The 16,037-nt window shown below is 47.6% G+C and overlaps 3 protein-coding genes across 3 annotated transcripts; 2 read left to right on the top strand and 1 right to left on the bottom strand.

The window, feature by feature from the left end:
- The first annotated feature begins 2,705 nt into the window (after positions 1-2,705).
- On the top strand, positions 2,706-4,218 carry LOC123095576 (1-aminocyclopropane-1-carboxylate oxidase homolog 1). Its single transcript, XM_044517086.1, has one exon. The coding sequence runs from the start codon at positions 2,796-2,798 to the stop codon at positions 3,921-3,923; it is 1,128 nt and encodes a 375-aa protein (XP_044373021.1). The 5' UTR covers positions 2,706-2,795; the 3' UTR covers positions 3,924-4,218.
- Positions 4,219-9,959: 5,741 nt separating this feature from the next.
- Positions 9,960-12,288, bottom strand: LOC123099300 (cytochrome P450 72A11). The gene is made up of 4 exons (XM_044521480.1): positions 11,943-12,288; positions 11,273-11,493; positions 10,958-11,202; positions 9,960-10,860 (listed from the first exon to the last, which is right to left on the bottom strand). Exons 1-4 carry the CDS (start codon positions 12,253-12,255, stop codon positions 10,038-10,040), a joined length of 1,602 nt encoding a protein of 533 aa, XP_044377415.1. The 5' UTR covers positions 12,256-12,288; the 3' UTR covers positions 9,960-10,037.
- A 542-nt stretch (positions 12,289-12,830) lies between these two features.
- LOC123099299 (UDP-glycosyltransferase 73C1-like) lies at positions 12,831-14,541 on the top strand. Its single transcript, XM_044521479.1, has one exon. The coding sequence runs from the start codon at positions 12,841-12,843 to the stop codon at positions 14,269-14,271; it is 1,431 nt and encodes a 476-aa protein (XP_044377414.1). The 5' UTR covers positions 12,831-12,840; the 3' UTR covers positions 14,272-14,541.
- Positions 14,542-16,037: the final 1,496 nt, after the last annotated feature.

Genomic DNA, 16,037 nt, shown 5'->3' with positions numbered 1-16,037 from the left:
GTCGCAGATTAGAGGAGATGGATGGGCCCGTTTCCTTGCCCGCATGCGTCTTACTAGTGGTGAGTTGATCAGCTTCTCCTTCAGAGCAGAAAGACCCAAGTTGGCTGTCATTTATCTCAACCTGGTGGAAGATGATGAAGATGACGAAGATGATGAAGATGATGAAGATAATGAGGACCCACTCGATGAAGATGATGAGAACCCACTTCATGAAGCCATCGTAGCTCAAAGAATGAGGCTGAGCGAGGAGGAGGTGTGCAACATATGGGACATAATTCCGCCACGTGATGACTTTGTCAGGGTGCCATTCGTGACCCGCCTGACAAGTACCATGGTCGATCGGCATGAAATGGTATGTTATACGTACTGACTGTAGTAATTTGATGATATATATATATGCTTTATAGTTATACTTACAAATGCAAATTATCCGATGATATGCTTAGTGAATCCGATGATATGCTTAGTGAATCCGATGATATGCTTAGTGTAGAGTCCAATGATATGCTTTGTGGAATCTAGTCGATGATATGCTTTAGTGTAGAGTCTGATCACATGCTTATTAGTGTAGAATCCAAGGAACTCTTAATAGTGTAGATAATCCATATATACTTATTAGTAGAATTTATGATTAGTTAGTACAAATGCATAGTACTGTGTCTTTTGATAGTGTAGAAATCTAGACTTAATAGAAATATATTTGCAAGAGTATGTGCGAGGCTATTTATTAATTGATATGTTTTTCTTATTCAGAAATTGCCATAGAACCTATATGTGAGTTGTGGTATTGAGCCTGATGAAGAAGGCTCAGCTGGACTACGCCTTACCGCAAGGTGCTCCGTCACCACCTGTACTTACCGCATGGACACAGACGGTCGCACACACTTAAACTCGGTTGGGTGGAAGAGATTCCTCGTTGGCAAGAATCTTCGTGTTGGACAGGCCATCCTAATTACTAACAGGAACACCCACTGCCCAGGCTTGAGGATGATGATCGTCATTGATATCATCTAGAACTACATATGTGTGTGTGGCTATATCATCTAGAACTACATATGATGATCGTCGTCGATATCATGTAGAACTACATATGATGATCGTCGTCGATATCATCTAGAACTACATATGATGATCGTCGTCGACATCACCTTGTACTGCTTGAGGATGCATGTTGAGTATATATGAAATTGTTATCTAGTACTCCCCCGTTCCAAATTACTCATCGTGGTTTTAGTTCAAATTTGAACTAAAACCACGACGAGTAATTTGAAACCGAGGGAGTACTACCTAGTACCTATAATGCTTTATGAAATTGATATCTGGTAGTACCTAGTATCTGGAAATTGCTGAAGCTGAAACGGGGTAGGAAGCCGGGAGGAAATGATGAAAGATATAGCAGTAGCGCGGGGCCAGGAAATCGCTACAGCTAATAAATAGTAGCGCGTTCCGGAAACGCGCTGCTGATATAGTCCATAGTAGTAGCGCGGGTACAGACCGCGCTACTACTAACAGTTAGTTGTAGCGCCTTATTGGTAGCGCAGCTGCCCGCGCTGCTGATAGCCTCAAAACCCGCGCTACTACTAGGGTTTTCCCTAGTAGTTTCATCCTTTTGGATGAGATAATCCCAAGACCACCCTGGTCCTTGGGTTTGCATAACTCAGACCACTTCACCATGTGGTATTTCTGTTTATTGCCTTTTCCTGCCCAAAAGAACCGGGACTGGTACTTGGCAACATCGTGGTGAAGGGATTCATTCAGACTATAGAGGCTTCAATTTCTTCCGTACAAAGTCTAGATTTTGATTTCTGCAGTACAAATTAAGCTCATATCATTCGCGAAAAATAATAATTATTAAGCTCATATCATTTTTTTGAGTACCAAGCTTTGGTTTGTGTACTTTAGGAAGGAGATGGAGACCTTGCTGCTCACTATTACTTCTCAAATTCCGCAAAAAGAAAAAAAAACTATTACTTCTGAAAGAGCGAGGGAGATTTTCCTATGGATCAAGTGCCAACCAAGATCCAGTCTCCCATCTGTCTGGTCGATCCAAGGTAATTCATCGGTTCGAGCTCCACCACACTACTAAAAAATTGATCATCTCCTCAATCTAGTGTGCATTTCTGTTGTGTGCAACAATGTTTTAAATAGCCGGCTATAGCTCCGCTATAGCCCGCTATATAGCCTTTTCACTAGGGTGCCGCTAAATGGTCCCATGTACAAATAGCCCGCTATTTAAAACATTGGTGTGCAAGCCGCACCTCTCCTTAGCAGGAATTGTTGATAGTCTCTGTTGATCAAATCTGACTATCCTTCTCTTTCCATTTCTTAGCACGTGACTGTTGATGTGTGAAAGGTAGTCATAATAAGGAGTAATTTTGTTGTTTCAGTTCCAGCTCAAGCCACTGAACCCTGCAAGGCTGCAATTACTTAGCATTCGAAATTAGGTAAGAACTGATTACATAAAGAACTACAATGATTGATTTTCGGAAAATGATAGGGAAACAATGATGGATCAACCACCGCACTGATTACATAATTAAGGAACTGCAAGTTAGGCTGTCTCTTGTATATTACTCCCTCCGTCTCATAATATAAGACGTTTTTTGACACTATATTAATATCAAAAAGCGTCCTATATTATGGGACGGAGGGAGTAGTTGGAAAGAGATAGGTAATGCAGAAAATTAATATATAGTGGACTGAGCTTTTGTCGCAGGATTTGCACCAGCCCAGAGTTCATTTGAGCGAGCAGCAATAATCATCTAGTGGAGTGGAGTGGAGTAGTACAATTATTGATGGCCTCAGACTACGATCGCCTTGGTGCGCTCAAGGCCTTCGACGACACCAAGGCCGGCGTCAAAGGCCTCGTCGATGCGGGCGTCACCACCATCCCCTCCATCTTCCACCACCCACTGCCCATAGAGCACACAGATCATGATCACCACTTCACCATCCCGGTCATCGACCTCGCGGCTGCCACGGGTGGTACAACTACCACACCATCCAAGCGAACTGAGCTGGTTGCGGCGGTGAAGGCGGCTGCAGAGACGGTGGGCTTCTTCCAGGTAGTGAACCATGGCGTGCCCAAGGCGGTCATGTCGGAGATACTCGCGGCGGTGCGGGGATTCCACGAGGAGCCGGCGGAGGCCAAGGCACCGTACTACAGCCGGGACCTTGGTCGGCCCGTGAGGTACTGGAGCAACTTCGACCTGTTCCAGTCACCGGCGGCCCAGTGGCGCGACACCTTGTACATGGAGACGACGCCGGAGCTGCCGCCACCGGAGGAGATCCCACCCGCGTGCCGGCTCATCGCGCTTGAGTACGCGAGGCTGATGCAGCAGCTGGGACGCACCCTGCTTGAGCTGCTGTCGGAGGCGCTGGGCCTTCGCAGTAGCCACCTGGAGGAGGACGCGGCATGCCTCGAGAGGCTCGCCGGCCACTACTACCCGTCCTGCCCGGAGCCGCACCTGACACTGGGCACCACACGCCACTCTGACCCTTGCTTCCTCACCGTGCTTCTTCAGGACGCCGTCGGCGGCCTCCAGGTGCTACTCAAGGAAGACTACGATGGCGGCGGCGGCAGCAGCAGCAGCAGCAGCAGCAACAAGTCATCTGCTGTGTGGGTGGACGTACCGGCGATGGAAGGTGCGCTGGTGGTGAATGTCGGCGACTTCCTGCAGATCGTCTCCAACGACAGGTTCAAGAGCGTGGAGCACCGCGTGGTGGCCCAGAGCACCGGGCCTCGCGTCTCCGTGGTCTGCTTCTTCCGAAGACAGGACGCGCCCACGTCTACCAGAGTGCTAAGGCCAATCGTCGCTGATGGCGAGGCGCGCTTCAGGAGCACGACGATGGCAGAGCTGATCCGGCACAACAGGGCCAAGGGCCTCGACGGCAGCTCTGCGCTGCAGCACCTGAGGCTCTGAATCAATCTGATCGAAACTGGCTAGCACGTACAGTCTGGAAGATGCATACATATACAGGAAGACAATAAAAAGTCAGAGGTACGGTCTAGAACATACATGCATACAGGAAGGCAGTAAAAACATAAGCACGTACCGTCTTCACTATACCTGGCAATACATACATACATGCAAGGGCAGCCCGGTGCATGTAGCTCCCGCTTGCTTGCGCAGGTTCTGACCACTTTGGGTCTATTATACGCAGCCTTTTACTACATTTTCTGCAACAGGCTGTTAATAAATACATTTTTTTATTGAATAGAGTAATATATTAATATGACAATGATATCAATTACACCCAGCCTATGCACTAATAAGATATAGATATCGAAAGACATCCAAAATGCACATAACCAAGAACAAAAAAAAATATAAAACCGAAGACCCCGGTGACGAAACACTTGCAACAGCAGCACTCTAACCACCACCAAAAACAACACTCGGACCGCAAAATAGGCTCTCCAAAAGCGACGCCTCCAAAGATGAAACAATGCAGAAGCGTTGTCGTCGCCCGATCAAGGATCTTCAGTTTTCATCCCGAAGAAAGACCGAGATCGCAAATCAATGCCTTCAACAAGGCCATTGCCAGGTACAACCAATGAAGGCCAGGCCTTGGGCTTTCATCCTGGAAATCACGGCTCGGTACTCAAGAGCACCACAAAAATGGTTTCCACCTGTGTTGCCGCCCCCTCCTACCAACGCCGCTGATGCAAGTACTCAACACCCGACACACAAGAAAGACCTGTGCTGCCATTCTTCAACCCAACGAAAAATCCTGTTCACCATTACCAGTCTCTAATCGCAGCCACCATGACTTTCTTCACCTCTGTCAACGCCGTGGAAATATATACTTAGACATGTCCCACGGCCACGCCCTCATGAAGCCTCTCTAGCCGAAGATGAGGGCGCGTACGACCGGATTAATTCCGATAGATATCCACTGGCGCCATGTGCCAAAAGCTGAAATCTTCGAAAGGAAGACCGGAACCGGTCGGTGTCCATATCGAGGAGGCCGTCATGAATAGATCAAAATTTTGGAGCTCGAAGAACAGCAGGGCCAACCACCACGTACCTCCACTTGATCACGATGGGCCAAATCTAAGCAGTGCCGCCCTGCATCCTACCGCAGCCACCATGCAGCCGCTGGAGTAGGTGTAGAGCACCACCGCGCCGGACCATGGCCCATCAGTCACCGGTCCGCACCGGTGCGGCTTTAGGCCAGATCCGGCCACCGTAGCAAGCGAGCACCATCGCCACGATTTCTCCCACGCCGCCGCAACACCCACGCAGACATCCACGCCGGCGAGCCGCCACACCACGACAACCTTCACTAGTGCCTCAGGCCCGAGGAGGCCACCCGCGCTGCCCCGTCGCGCGAGGGTAAGAAGACGCCCCGCTGCCACTGCCGCCGGTCGGGCTTTGCTCTTGAATAGTGCGGCCAGCTCGACCCGCGAGATCCTGCCGTTGAGGTTGCCATTGAACATCCTGAACATGCGTTCCATATTGTCCTCTAGAGATGATCGTGTATCGGGGAGTCATCACCCTGGGCAGCGGACGGTGGTGGCCACTTGGAGGAGCGCAGGCCGCTGCGACCGTGGGAGAACAGTGAGCGCAACATGCCCATGCACAAATGGTTTCACAAAGGGATTGTTCTAGTTTGATTTTTTTGTAGGGCCCAACAATGCCATCGGCGGCGCACTGTTCGTGTCCATGGTTGTCGCCAGCAGTGTCGCCATCGATCATTGCTTCTCGCTGCGGATGCTCATAGCAAATGTTCGACGAACTGCATGAGCAAAATGTAAGTTTTACTCTATTAAGCTTAGGAGACCGGTTAGAAATGCCAGTTTTTAGAGGAGGGTATATACTCTGCTAAAGGATACTCGGCAATTTTATCCTTTAAGTTATAGGGGTCGGTTAGAGATGCTCTGACACAAGCCATCAAGGAGTTGAATGCAGCAAGCCAAGTCTTTCATTCTTACTATCCTTAAGGTATTGTGGGGCACTGGTGTTGTTGAAATTGTCCATCTCGGTAGCTGACGCCCAAAATATCTCATCAAACACCTCATCGATTATCCTTTGATCCTTCTCAAATACTCCATCTATGCCCAGTCCACGGGTGCAGTATATAGCCAAGGTTGGCAAGATATACCATTTTACTAAGCCTGACCTTTGTAGCGAATGAGGTAAGTTTTGCAGACTCACTAAACCAATCGCCCTAAGCTAAGAAAGAGGCCCAAGCTCTTCCAAACTACATCAACCACCATCCATGTGGGCTGAGAATCCACATAGTGTCCTCAAAGTCTTGAGAGCACATAACGCCATGGGCATACTAATCTGCATGCATATGAATTGGTTGTAGGCCATAAGGAGAGTATATATGTACCTCTGACCGACTCCATCCTTCCCTACCATAGCAAATCTGTTGATTTAGGTACTTGAATGAAGCGCATATTGTGTTGGATTTCCCTTCTCGCATGCAATATCTATCTATTTAACTGTTTGCCAATATTTATATTCTCTATTTATTGAGAAGATCCCACAGGAAACAAGAAATTAATTGCAATTGATACGGCCAGATCTTTTTTGGGGAACCTTGATACGGCAGGTCGGCATGAACAATATTCCTATTTCTTCGTCCTTCTCGACCATGGTCTCCATCTCTCTATATATAGGACGAGTGCATATGGTAGTTGACTAGAACACATATTCACAACACATATCAACCAAAGCATCCATTAGATTGTTGATCTTGATGGACAGGCACACCAATCACACACGTGCACCAGCCATGCTGCTCCCTCTACTGTTTCTCGTGTGCTTTGCTCTTCATGCACAATGTAAGTCGCACGTCTATCATATATGCCACAAAGCTATTGCTCCTTCTCTCGTACGTTTTCGTCTTGTTTCCTATTCGACTCAAACTTTGTTTACTAATACACAAGTGGGAACTACTTGTGGTTTCGTTTTTTCACTCCCCAGGCCGGATCATCGAGGGCATGGAGAACGACAAGATCAATTTACCAACTGGACTGTGCATCTATAGTAAGGGCTGCTCGGGTAATTGTTGCTACTTGTGTCTAGTGCTGGAAGATTGCTTTGTATCAATGGAGGAGTGCAAGAAAGCATGCCAAAAAGACACCCCTGCCATCTTTAACCATACATCCCCATCAATTTGAGTTTCTCCTTTTTAAAGCGGCAATTAATTGATTGGAACAAGAGTACTTTGTTGTATTCTTTTGAAGCCGATAGTTCTTCTCTTATAAAAGTTGTCTCAATGTACGTTGGATTCAACTATGTAATTGTTTTTCAATATCTTATAAGGCCCCACCATGGAACATTCTAGCTATCATTTTTCTTTTGTTTCGTTCACGCTTGGTTGTTCACGTCATTGTTACTTGCGTCAACACAAAATAATGAAGTACATGAGCAATGCATAATTTTGAATGACGAGTCAAACGATATCAATGATGTATACAAATGGAGACTTAACGGAGATAGTCACAATGTGGTGGAATTGAGGTGCTAAAACTCTAACGCGACCCCTTAATGGTCTGGACCTTTAATAATCATAGGTGAAGCTCTTCTGCATTGCCAGATGTCCAATTTTCAGCGCGCTCGCAGATAAAAAAAGCCACTGCAATCGCACATTGCCGAGCGCCAATGTTATCCTAGTGGCCTACAAGTAGACACTCTATCGGTAAACAATGAATTTCCATCTATAATCATTTCACCCGCAAATGACATGGACACATCGTTAACGATTGTCTCCATCCTGAGACTTTATAATGTGTATTTAAGACTCGTCTTCATGATATATCTGCGCCAACTAGGTGCATATTCTTACTGTGCAACACCCGAGCATGGCTTGCGGTTGAATCAGTAAAAAAACTAAGTTTGCCTATTTATAAATACCCTATATCAGCCTCAAGGAGTTCTAGCAATCACTATAAACCACTAGAAATGTTGCAACTTCCAACAGTTGGAAAGGACATAAAATAAGATTAGGTGTTACTACTTTTGATGTGTTTGTTTGCGCCGACGCTGTCGCCAAGACCTAATCCTAACTTATTGCTTCCTTCAATTCCCATATAATATTTGTGACTCATATCTTCACATCAATTCTTTAACATGTAATGATGCATTAATACCATATAATTATGTAGTTCAAATCTTTGTGTGAATTCTTAAGCAAGTAATTATATTTCAGTGTAGTGTACTGAGGTCAAGTTCAAAGATACACTGAGCTTGTCTGTGATGTACTCTCTAGTACAGGACACAAATGCATCATGCAATAAATTCAGGTCAGCTGGATTATATCCCCCTTTTCATTCAATCTTGACTTAATGCATAATTGATGGTATTGCTCCGCCTTATGTAGAAGAAGAGGGCAGCCTTTCATGTTCAAGCCCTGAACATAATGAGAAGGATCGCCAAGATTACTCAATAGATCTTGTAGATCACTTTTCTGCTCAAGGTGGCAAATTCAGTAAAAGATTAGATGATATGGCTCCCTTTTTAGAAATATCCATTTCGTACTGCTCCAACATACTACAAATCTATTATGCACATTGTTAATCAGACAGAAGAGTACACCAATCTCTCTCACTTGCGCTGGCGGAATTAAATGATTGATCATCCATCTAGCAACCCCAATTAATATTGATAAGTTTGTTTTGGAAGCAATTAACATATTATTTAGTCTGATTAACAAATTGATCATGCTGCTCAGACCCAGGGTTTTGGTTACCGCTCGAAATTTCGAGATTTACCACGGTTACTGCATATTTCGGTCCCCCTCGGTAAATGGGCATTTCAAGCAAAAAAATCGAATTTTTCAATTTTTTTTAATTCAAACGCTCAATGTATAGTAAAGTATGGCAGCACTTGATAGCACACATGTAGACAACGTTCCACTAGCTAGTAGCTCTTTTATGATAAATATAGGTTCAAGTGCTATCTATATCGATCTATTTTGAACTAATTTGAATTCAAAATTAAATTATAATTTTTTTTCAAAATTTGCTCGAAATTTCGTGGTAACCGTGGCAACCAATTTTACCGCCCCCGCTGGGTAAAAATGCACCATTCGGTAACCAAAACCTTGCTCAGACCCCAAGCTGGGGTCATCAATATGTACTTACTACATCAATCTCTCTCACTTCCGCTGATGGATTGAAGGAGCATCTTCGTTAGCTGCTTTGCAAGGGTGGATCAGAGGCTGAGGTGGCTGGGAGCGGGAGAAGCCGTCGACGGCGAGCAAGTCGGATCGCCCTGCTCCGTTGGGGTGGGCTTGTGCCGCTTAGATGGCCGCCCAAACTGGATGGATGTGCAAATCAAGCTCCCGGCAGGCCGGGATTACACAGCTTGGCCTGTATACTTCTTCCTCTGTCTAAGCAGAATGTGACTCTTTCACAATCCTACCTACAAGCAAGCAAGAGCAGCACCTGAACAGAAACATTGGTATCCTCCGAGCTCACCATCATTTCATTTCATTTCAATTCCTCCCCAAGAGCAGATTTAGCAGTTGAGCTACACACACTAACGTTAAAACTGACCGAGTGTCCTCCAAGGGTCAGAATCATACCGAGCTAAAGCATCCTTGCGTCAGCCAACTCCACCACCACCGGCCGGTCATTGAGGCATGCAAGTTCCTCGTGCCCAGAGCGTATGTACCGCCGCCACCATCGACTCCGACAGGCCATGATCATACAAGTACCTCAAGGCCGGAGGCAATTGCGCTGCTAGATCTAGGGTTTAGTTTAAATTCCGCTTAAGTTTGTTAACTTTTGTTTAAAACAAATATCACCGGTTCATTTAAAATCATCATTCAAAAACATGAAAGATAAAACCAACTGGGAGCGCCGGTGCGGGCAGCCGCCTGTCCGGTATACTTGCCGGACGCTCTAGTGGGAGCGCCGGTGGAGATGCTCTAAGTTTCCACCTGTGACCAAACTTAGCACCCCACCTATTGTCAACATGAGCATTTGATATTTTCTGGAAATTCATAAATTTATTGGCCCGAGCCCATTTATTCGAACACAACATGCAGGTTAACCAATGGATTTTGCAATATGCAACTCACGGAAGCCTTGTGAGCATGAGTTGCGCACCGTGCTCTGGGTGCAGCAGGCCGATGGGGAACGGCGCGTGTGTGTAGGACGGCGAGAGCTCGAAGGAGAAGCGCTGCAGAATCATGGCGATCCCCATCTTGGCCTCTAGCATCGCGAAGCTCTGGCCGACGCAGGTCCGCTGGCCCCACCCGAATGGAAAGAAGGCCGGCGCGTCGGCCGACGCCCCTGCCTTGGAGATCCCATTGGCGAACCTCTCTGGCCTGAACTCATCGGCGTCCGCGCCCCAAACATCCTTGTCGTGGTGGAGGCACAGGAATGGCACCATGAACAGCATGCCCGCTGGGTACCTGACACCGCCGAGGTCCATGGGCTTACATGTCTTGCGATGGACCGACGTCAGCGGCGTGTACAGCCGCAACACCTCGTACAACACCATGGTCACGATTTTTAGGCGAGTTAAGCTGTCGTAATCTGGCGTCGTGCCGTGGGCGAAGACATGCATGACCTCCTCCCTGGCACGGTCCTGCCAGTCCGGGTGCATGCATAGCACGATCATGGTCCACGTGAGCAGCAAGGACGTGGTCTCCATGCCGGCGAAGTAGAACAGCTTGCACTCTCCAATCAGGTCTTCCGTCGTGATGCCGGCGCCGGCATCTCCCGGCCTGCAGTGTGCTATGTTGGACTCCAGCAACAGCCCGAGAAGATCGTCGCCACTCGTAGCTTCACCGGCTTTCAAGGCCTTCTCTCTTTTCGCGATGATGCCTTTCAGGACCCTCTCGATCTCCGCAACAATCTGATTCATCCTTCGGTTGCCTTTGGTTGGCAAGAACCTGCACATAAGAAAATGCATTAGCACAATCAGAGCAATTCAATCTAGTAATATTGTTGTGCTAAGCCATGGTAAATGCCAAAGGAGAATGAACTCACAGGTAACCAGGGATATGCATCTTGTCCATGGCCTGCACGATGAGCTCGATCTGCTCACCCTGAAGCTGGAATACCTTCCTGCCTTCATGGTAACTGCTGCCGAATGCGGCCCGCGAGATGACATCCCCTGTCAGATTCTTCATATCAGGCCAGACATCTACCTCGCATGGCGCATCACCAGCGGCTAGAACTTCCCATCTGTGCACCAGCTCCGTGCAACATGTGGCGAAAGCTGGCAACATGCGCTGTAAATGGAATGGGGATTTTTGTTACAGTCTGAACTTGTTGTCAATGACAGAACACAAGTATTATAACCTTGAGCTTCTCGAGATGGAAGGCAGGGGTGATGATCTTCCGGTGCTTAGCCCATTTTTCGCCCTCGTGGCTACCCACACCATGGTGCAGCATCCTTTGAAGTCGGCCCAGGTTGAGCTTCTCAAGGTGACCCAACTTGTTGGACAGGACTTCACGCACCAGTTCAGGCTCGGTGATGGTCACTCTAGGCACCGGTCCAAACCAAGTGATCGACAATTTACCTGTTTTTTTTTTGACAAATACATCGAAGCTTGTTACTAGCAGTGTACATGGGCATATACACGTTTCCGATTTCATTTTGTGTTATAGTCTGTTTATTTAGGTGGAGTATTTGTCAAGTGGGACTATTATCAAGCCGTCTGTTGCGTGTGAGAGACTCATGTGAGATGCCATGCCACCAAATTAAGATGTTGGTAGAACAGTGGATTTCATACCCAAAAACATTTTTTATAAAGACATCATATTTTTTCCAGCTTTAAATTAATAAAGGCATTTCCGACATGCATTATAGAACCATTAAAACCGAACATAACAAGAACTAAATCCTTCCATGGACACATTTGGTTGTTCTCAAACGACTCAGGGTGTAGCGAAGCTAAGCTAATAATGCCGCTAAAAAGAAACATTACGGTCACTCAAGAAAAAGGAAAGGGAAGAAAAGTACACGCACCGTGCTCCATGATGGTCTGGTGAAACAGGGGCATCGCCCGCGGCACGACGTCATGGCTGCCCAGCGGCATGGTCCGGGACCTGGCTTCCTTGTGGAGACGCTCCATAAACGGTGCGTCGCCGGCAACGGAATGGTACGCCCTGCCCCGGAGGCCCTGCGCCCGCAGCTCCCACTCCAGGCGCCGGGGCCTCCACCACGCCCACTCCAGCGCCCTCACGGCGCACCACGCCAGAACGGCGCCAGCCACCGCGTACACATGCACCAGCGGCTGCTGCTCCCATGGAAAAGAGTCTTCTACCACGCTCGTCGCCATGCTTATGCTTTGACCGTCGTTAGTTTGAGGGGAATGGGAATGATGTTTTACGCGTGGTGGCTGCTCACCGTTGCACTGCTATATACTAGTACTGTGTTTGTTCTATTGCTACTCCCTCCAATCCATATTAGTTATCTTAAATTTGTCTAAGATACGAATGTATCTGGTCAGAGGGAGTAGATTGCGAAAATGTCTTACATTGTAGATAGAGGTAAGTATAATCTACTCGGGTGCTCACGTTAGAAACCAAAACCGGACATCAAGGAAAATGTGTGTACGAACACGTGAATTACACGTGCAACCCGCACTATCATATGTGCAGCTTTGTAGCTTTGTCTTTTGGCCCGTTGCATTTGCTGGGAGGACACGACATGCATGGGAGTACGCGCTTGGCCAACAGCCGAGCACAGAGGCACATCACATGTGATGGCTAGTTTTTTGTGTTTTGTTTTGTTGAATTCCCGCTGTACGTGTTCCCTTTTCATAGATTCCTTAAGCAGATGGACAACAAATAGAGGCGTTGGGGACTACTCCTAATAGATAGAGGCACATTTTCACACCGTTGGTACCGCGTACACGTCAACAATGGCGCCCGCGGAGACGGAGAAATCCATTACTCTTCCACCAACACACTTTGTTCTCGTCCCGCTCATGGGGCAGGGCCACACCACCCCCATGGCCGACCTTGCATGCCTCATCGCAGGACGCGGCGTGCGAGTGAGCCTCGTCACCACGCCCGTCAACGCCGCGCGCCTGCGGGGACTAGCCGACAGGGCGCGGAGCGCCATGTTGCCGCTGGAAATTGTCGAGCTCCCATTCCCGCCGGCCCATGACGGGCTGCCCCGGGGCAGCAGCGACAATAGCGACAGTGTCCTCCAATTGTTCCTGTCCCTCTATAGGCTCGCCGGGCCACTCGAGGCCTACGTGCGCTCGCTGCCCTGGCGCCCCAGCTGCATCATCTCCGACTCCTGCAACCCGTGGACGGTCGGCGTCGCCAGGAGCCTCGGGGTCCCTCGGCTCACCTTCACCGGCCCATCCTGCTTCTACTCACTCTGCGACTTCAACGTCGCCAAGCACGGGCTTCTTCACAGAGGCGACGATCACACGTGCGTCGTGCCGGGCATGCCGGTGCGAGTGGACTTGAGCAAGGACACATGGGCCGCTGCCTTCTTAACTTGCATTCCTGCATGGGGGAAGTTCGTGGAGGAGGTGAGGGAGGGCATCCGCATGGCCGACGGCGCCGTGGTGAACACGTTCCTCGGCCTCGAAGAACAGTTTGTTGCGTGCTATGAGGCAGCGCTGGGCAAGCCGGTGTGGGCGCCCGGGCCCTTCTTCCTCAATAGCCGGAACGAGGAGGCTCGCACCGTAAACCAGAGCGCGGTCACCGCTTGGTTGGACAAGATGGACCAGAGCACGGTCGTCTATGTAAGTTTCGGCAGCCTCGCGCAGATGCTTCCCAAGCAGCTGTACGAGATCGGACACGGCCTCGAGGACTCTGGGAAGCCATTCCTTTGGGTGGTGAAGGAGTCCGAGACGGTTTTGCCAGAAGCGAAAGAGTGGCTCCAAGCCCTCGAGACGCGCACGGCAAGGCATGGGCTCGTAGTGCATGGCTGGGCGCCTCAGGTCGCCATCCTGTCACACCGCGCCGTAGGTGGCTTCATGACCCACTGCGGGTGGAACTCGCTGCTGGAGTCCGTCGCGCAAGGCGTGCCTGTCGTGACGTGGCCTCACTTCGGTGACCAGTTCCTCAATGAGAGGCTTGCGGTGGACGTACTTGGCGTCGGCGTGCCAGTTAGGCCGTTCGATGCCGAAAAGGCCGTGGACCCTGTAGTGCGGGGGCACATTGCGCGAGCAGTGTCGGAGCTTATGGGCGATGGGGCAGTGGCAGAGGAGAGGAGGAGAAAGTGCAAGGAGTACCGGGAGAGAGCTCACGGAGCCATGGCGAAAGGAGGCTCGTCGCATGAAAACCTGACGCTGCTATTACACAGCTTCATGCGGAGTGGCCGCAAGGAATAGTAGATTCGGAATTGTTAGGCACTCAATTCCGTTGCTCTGCTAGGTGAAGTGTGAATCGTGCTAAACTGTCAAAGGATAACAAATGGTCCAAATCTCTAGTATCAATGCTCAAGAATATCCCTACCACTTGGTTATTTTGCCCACTAGAAATGGACATCCCCTCCTCGAACCTTTTCCACCACCAAAAGGGGTTACCAGTATGTGGGCATATTTTTTTTTACTATTATCTGAATCAAATAATACTTATAATACTAATACCTTTCTTGAGGCGGTAAGGTATGTCGGTACAAGGTTCACTATACTGTTGGATGTATACGCAAGAGACTATAATATTTGTTATTTACATCTGTTTCAAAAATTATGTTTCATGATTTTATGCTATAACTGCTATGGTTCATGAATGTGAGATTCAGAGAAAAACCCATGCGCACGTGTAGAAACATGAACACAACTTTATACCTTTTGTCTAGTCTCTTAGACGAACTCGTTAACACCAGATGACTCCGTTTTCATGGTCATGGGCAATTGAATCTCAATGAGGGCACATTGTTGTTTCAACAATGTGGCTGGGTAGACCCATCTAGCTAATATACTACGAGACGTTGTTATTGGTTTTATTAAATAGTATCATCACTAAAAAGATTTACTTGTTTTTATCCTTGAACCAAGAGAGTGTTGAGATGATGTATGCTAGAAGGATCACTTTGGTCTACCAAGTATCATCCGTAACAGGGTGCTAAAAAAAGTTGTCATTGAGTTATCTAGGGACTACACATTTGGTCTTAATAGTTCAAGAATTGAAATTGCTCCTCTAGATAATAGAGAGATACTTTTAGGCTTCACTCAGTATGAAAGCATTTACAAACAAGTCTGCACAGACAACGGCATGATGCATATCATGGGAATACTTGAATACAGGAACGAGAAAAGGTGTCATGCCAGTAACGAGGATAAGTAGACATAGTGATTGAAGGGTTCACTCACGGGATGTCAAATATCTCACATCAGGTATTGATCAGTATCGTGAAGCAATAGGAACATACATGAAAATCAACAAGTTCAACAGTGTCTTTTCCTATAATGGTTGTAGTCAATATGGGCGTCCACAACTCTGCCATTGATTATTGGGCAGCAAGAGTACTGAGTCATGTCCACTCGTTATCGAACAACGATTGCGGAATAGATTAGATCTGCAGTCTGAGAATGACTCTCAGAAACACCAAGAAACTTTATGTTCTAGATGCACCTATCTCACGGGATGACAGTAAGGACAGTGAAAAATATTCATCTAGCATGTAATAACTCAGTGAAAAACTTCATGCTAACTTACATGGACGGCTTAGCGCTGAGAATCTTTATGAGGCTTCACCAACATCGTTATCAACATCTATTCCGCAATTGTTGTGTTGGTAATGACTTAGATCTAACCTTCTCATGTATCTTGATAGCTAGATCTTGGCTGTTGCGCAGTCGAACGAAAACTTTTGTTTTCTGTATGCGCAACCCTACATAGACAAATATAATCGAGTTTCGTCTGCAGTAAGTAAAGCAAGCTCCGATCAATCTATAAATGCCGGAAAAAGAAGTATCATTTGCTATCCCCATTTCTGCCTTGCCTTTCCCATGTGCTCCATTCACATACTACAACAATCTCTGTAATGCTTGTGGTCCTTTTATTTATTTCTAATATTTTTTCCATGCTACTTTTGCACCAAAGCTTACATATCCTCTTTCAAAGAATTCTTTTGTATTAAAGATATCTTAAG

Source organism: Triticum aestivum, chromosome 4D (genome assembly GCF_018294505.1).
Source record: "Triticum aestivum cultivar Chinese Spring chromosome 4D, IWGSC CS RefSeq v2.1, whole genome shotgun sequence".
Classification (NCBI taxonomy): Eukaryota; Viridiplantae; Streptophyta; class Magnoliopsida; order Poales; family Poaceae; genus Triticum; species Triticum aestivum.
Note: the sequence above shows the minus strand (reverse complement) of the source record. Positions and strands in the feature narration are given on the sequence as shown.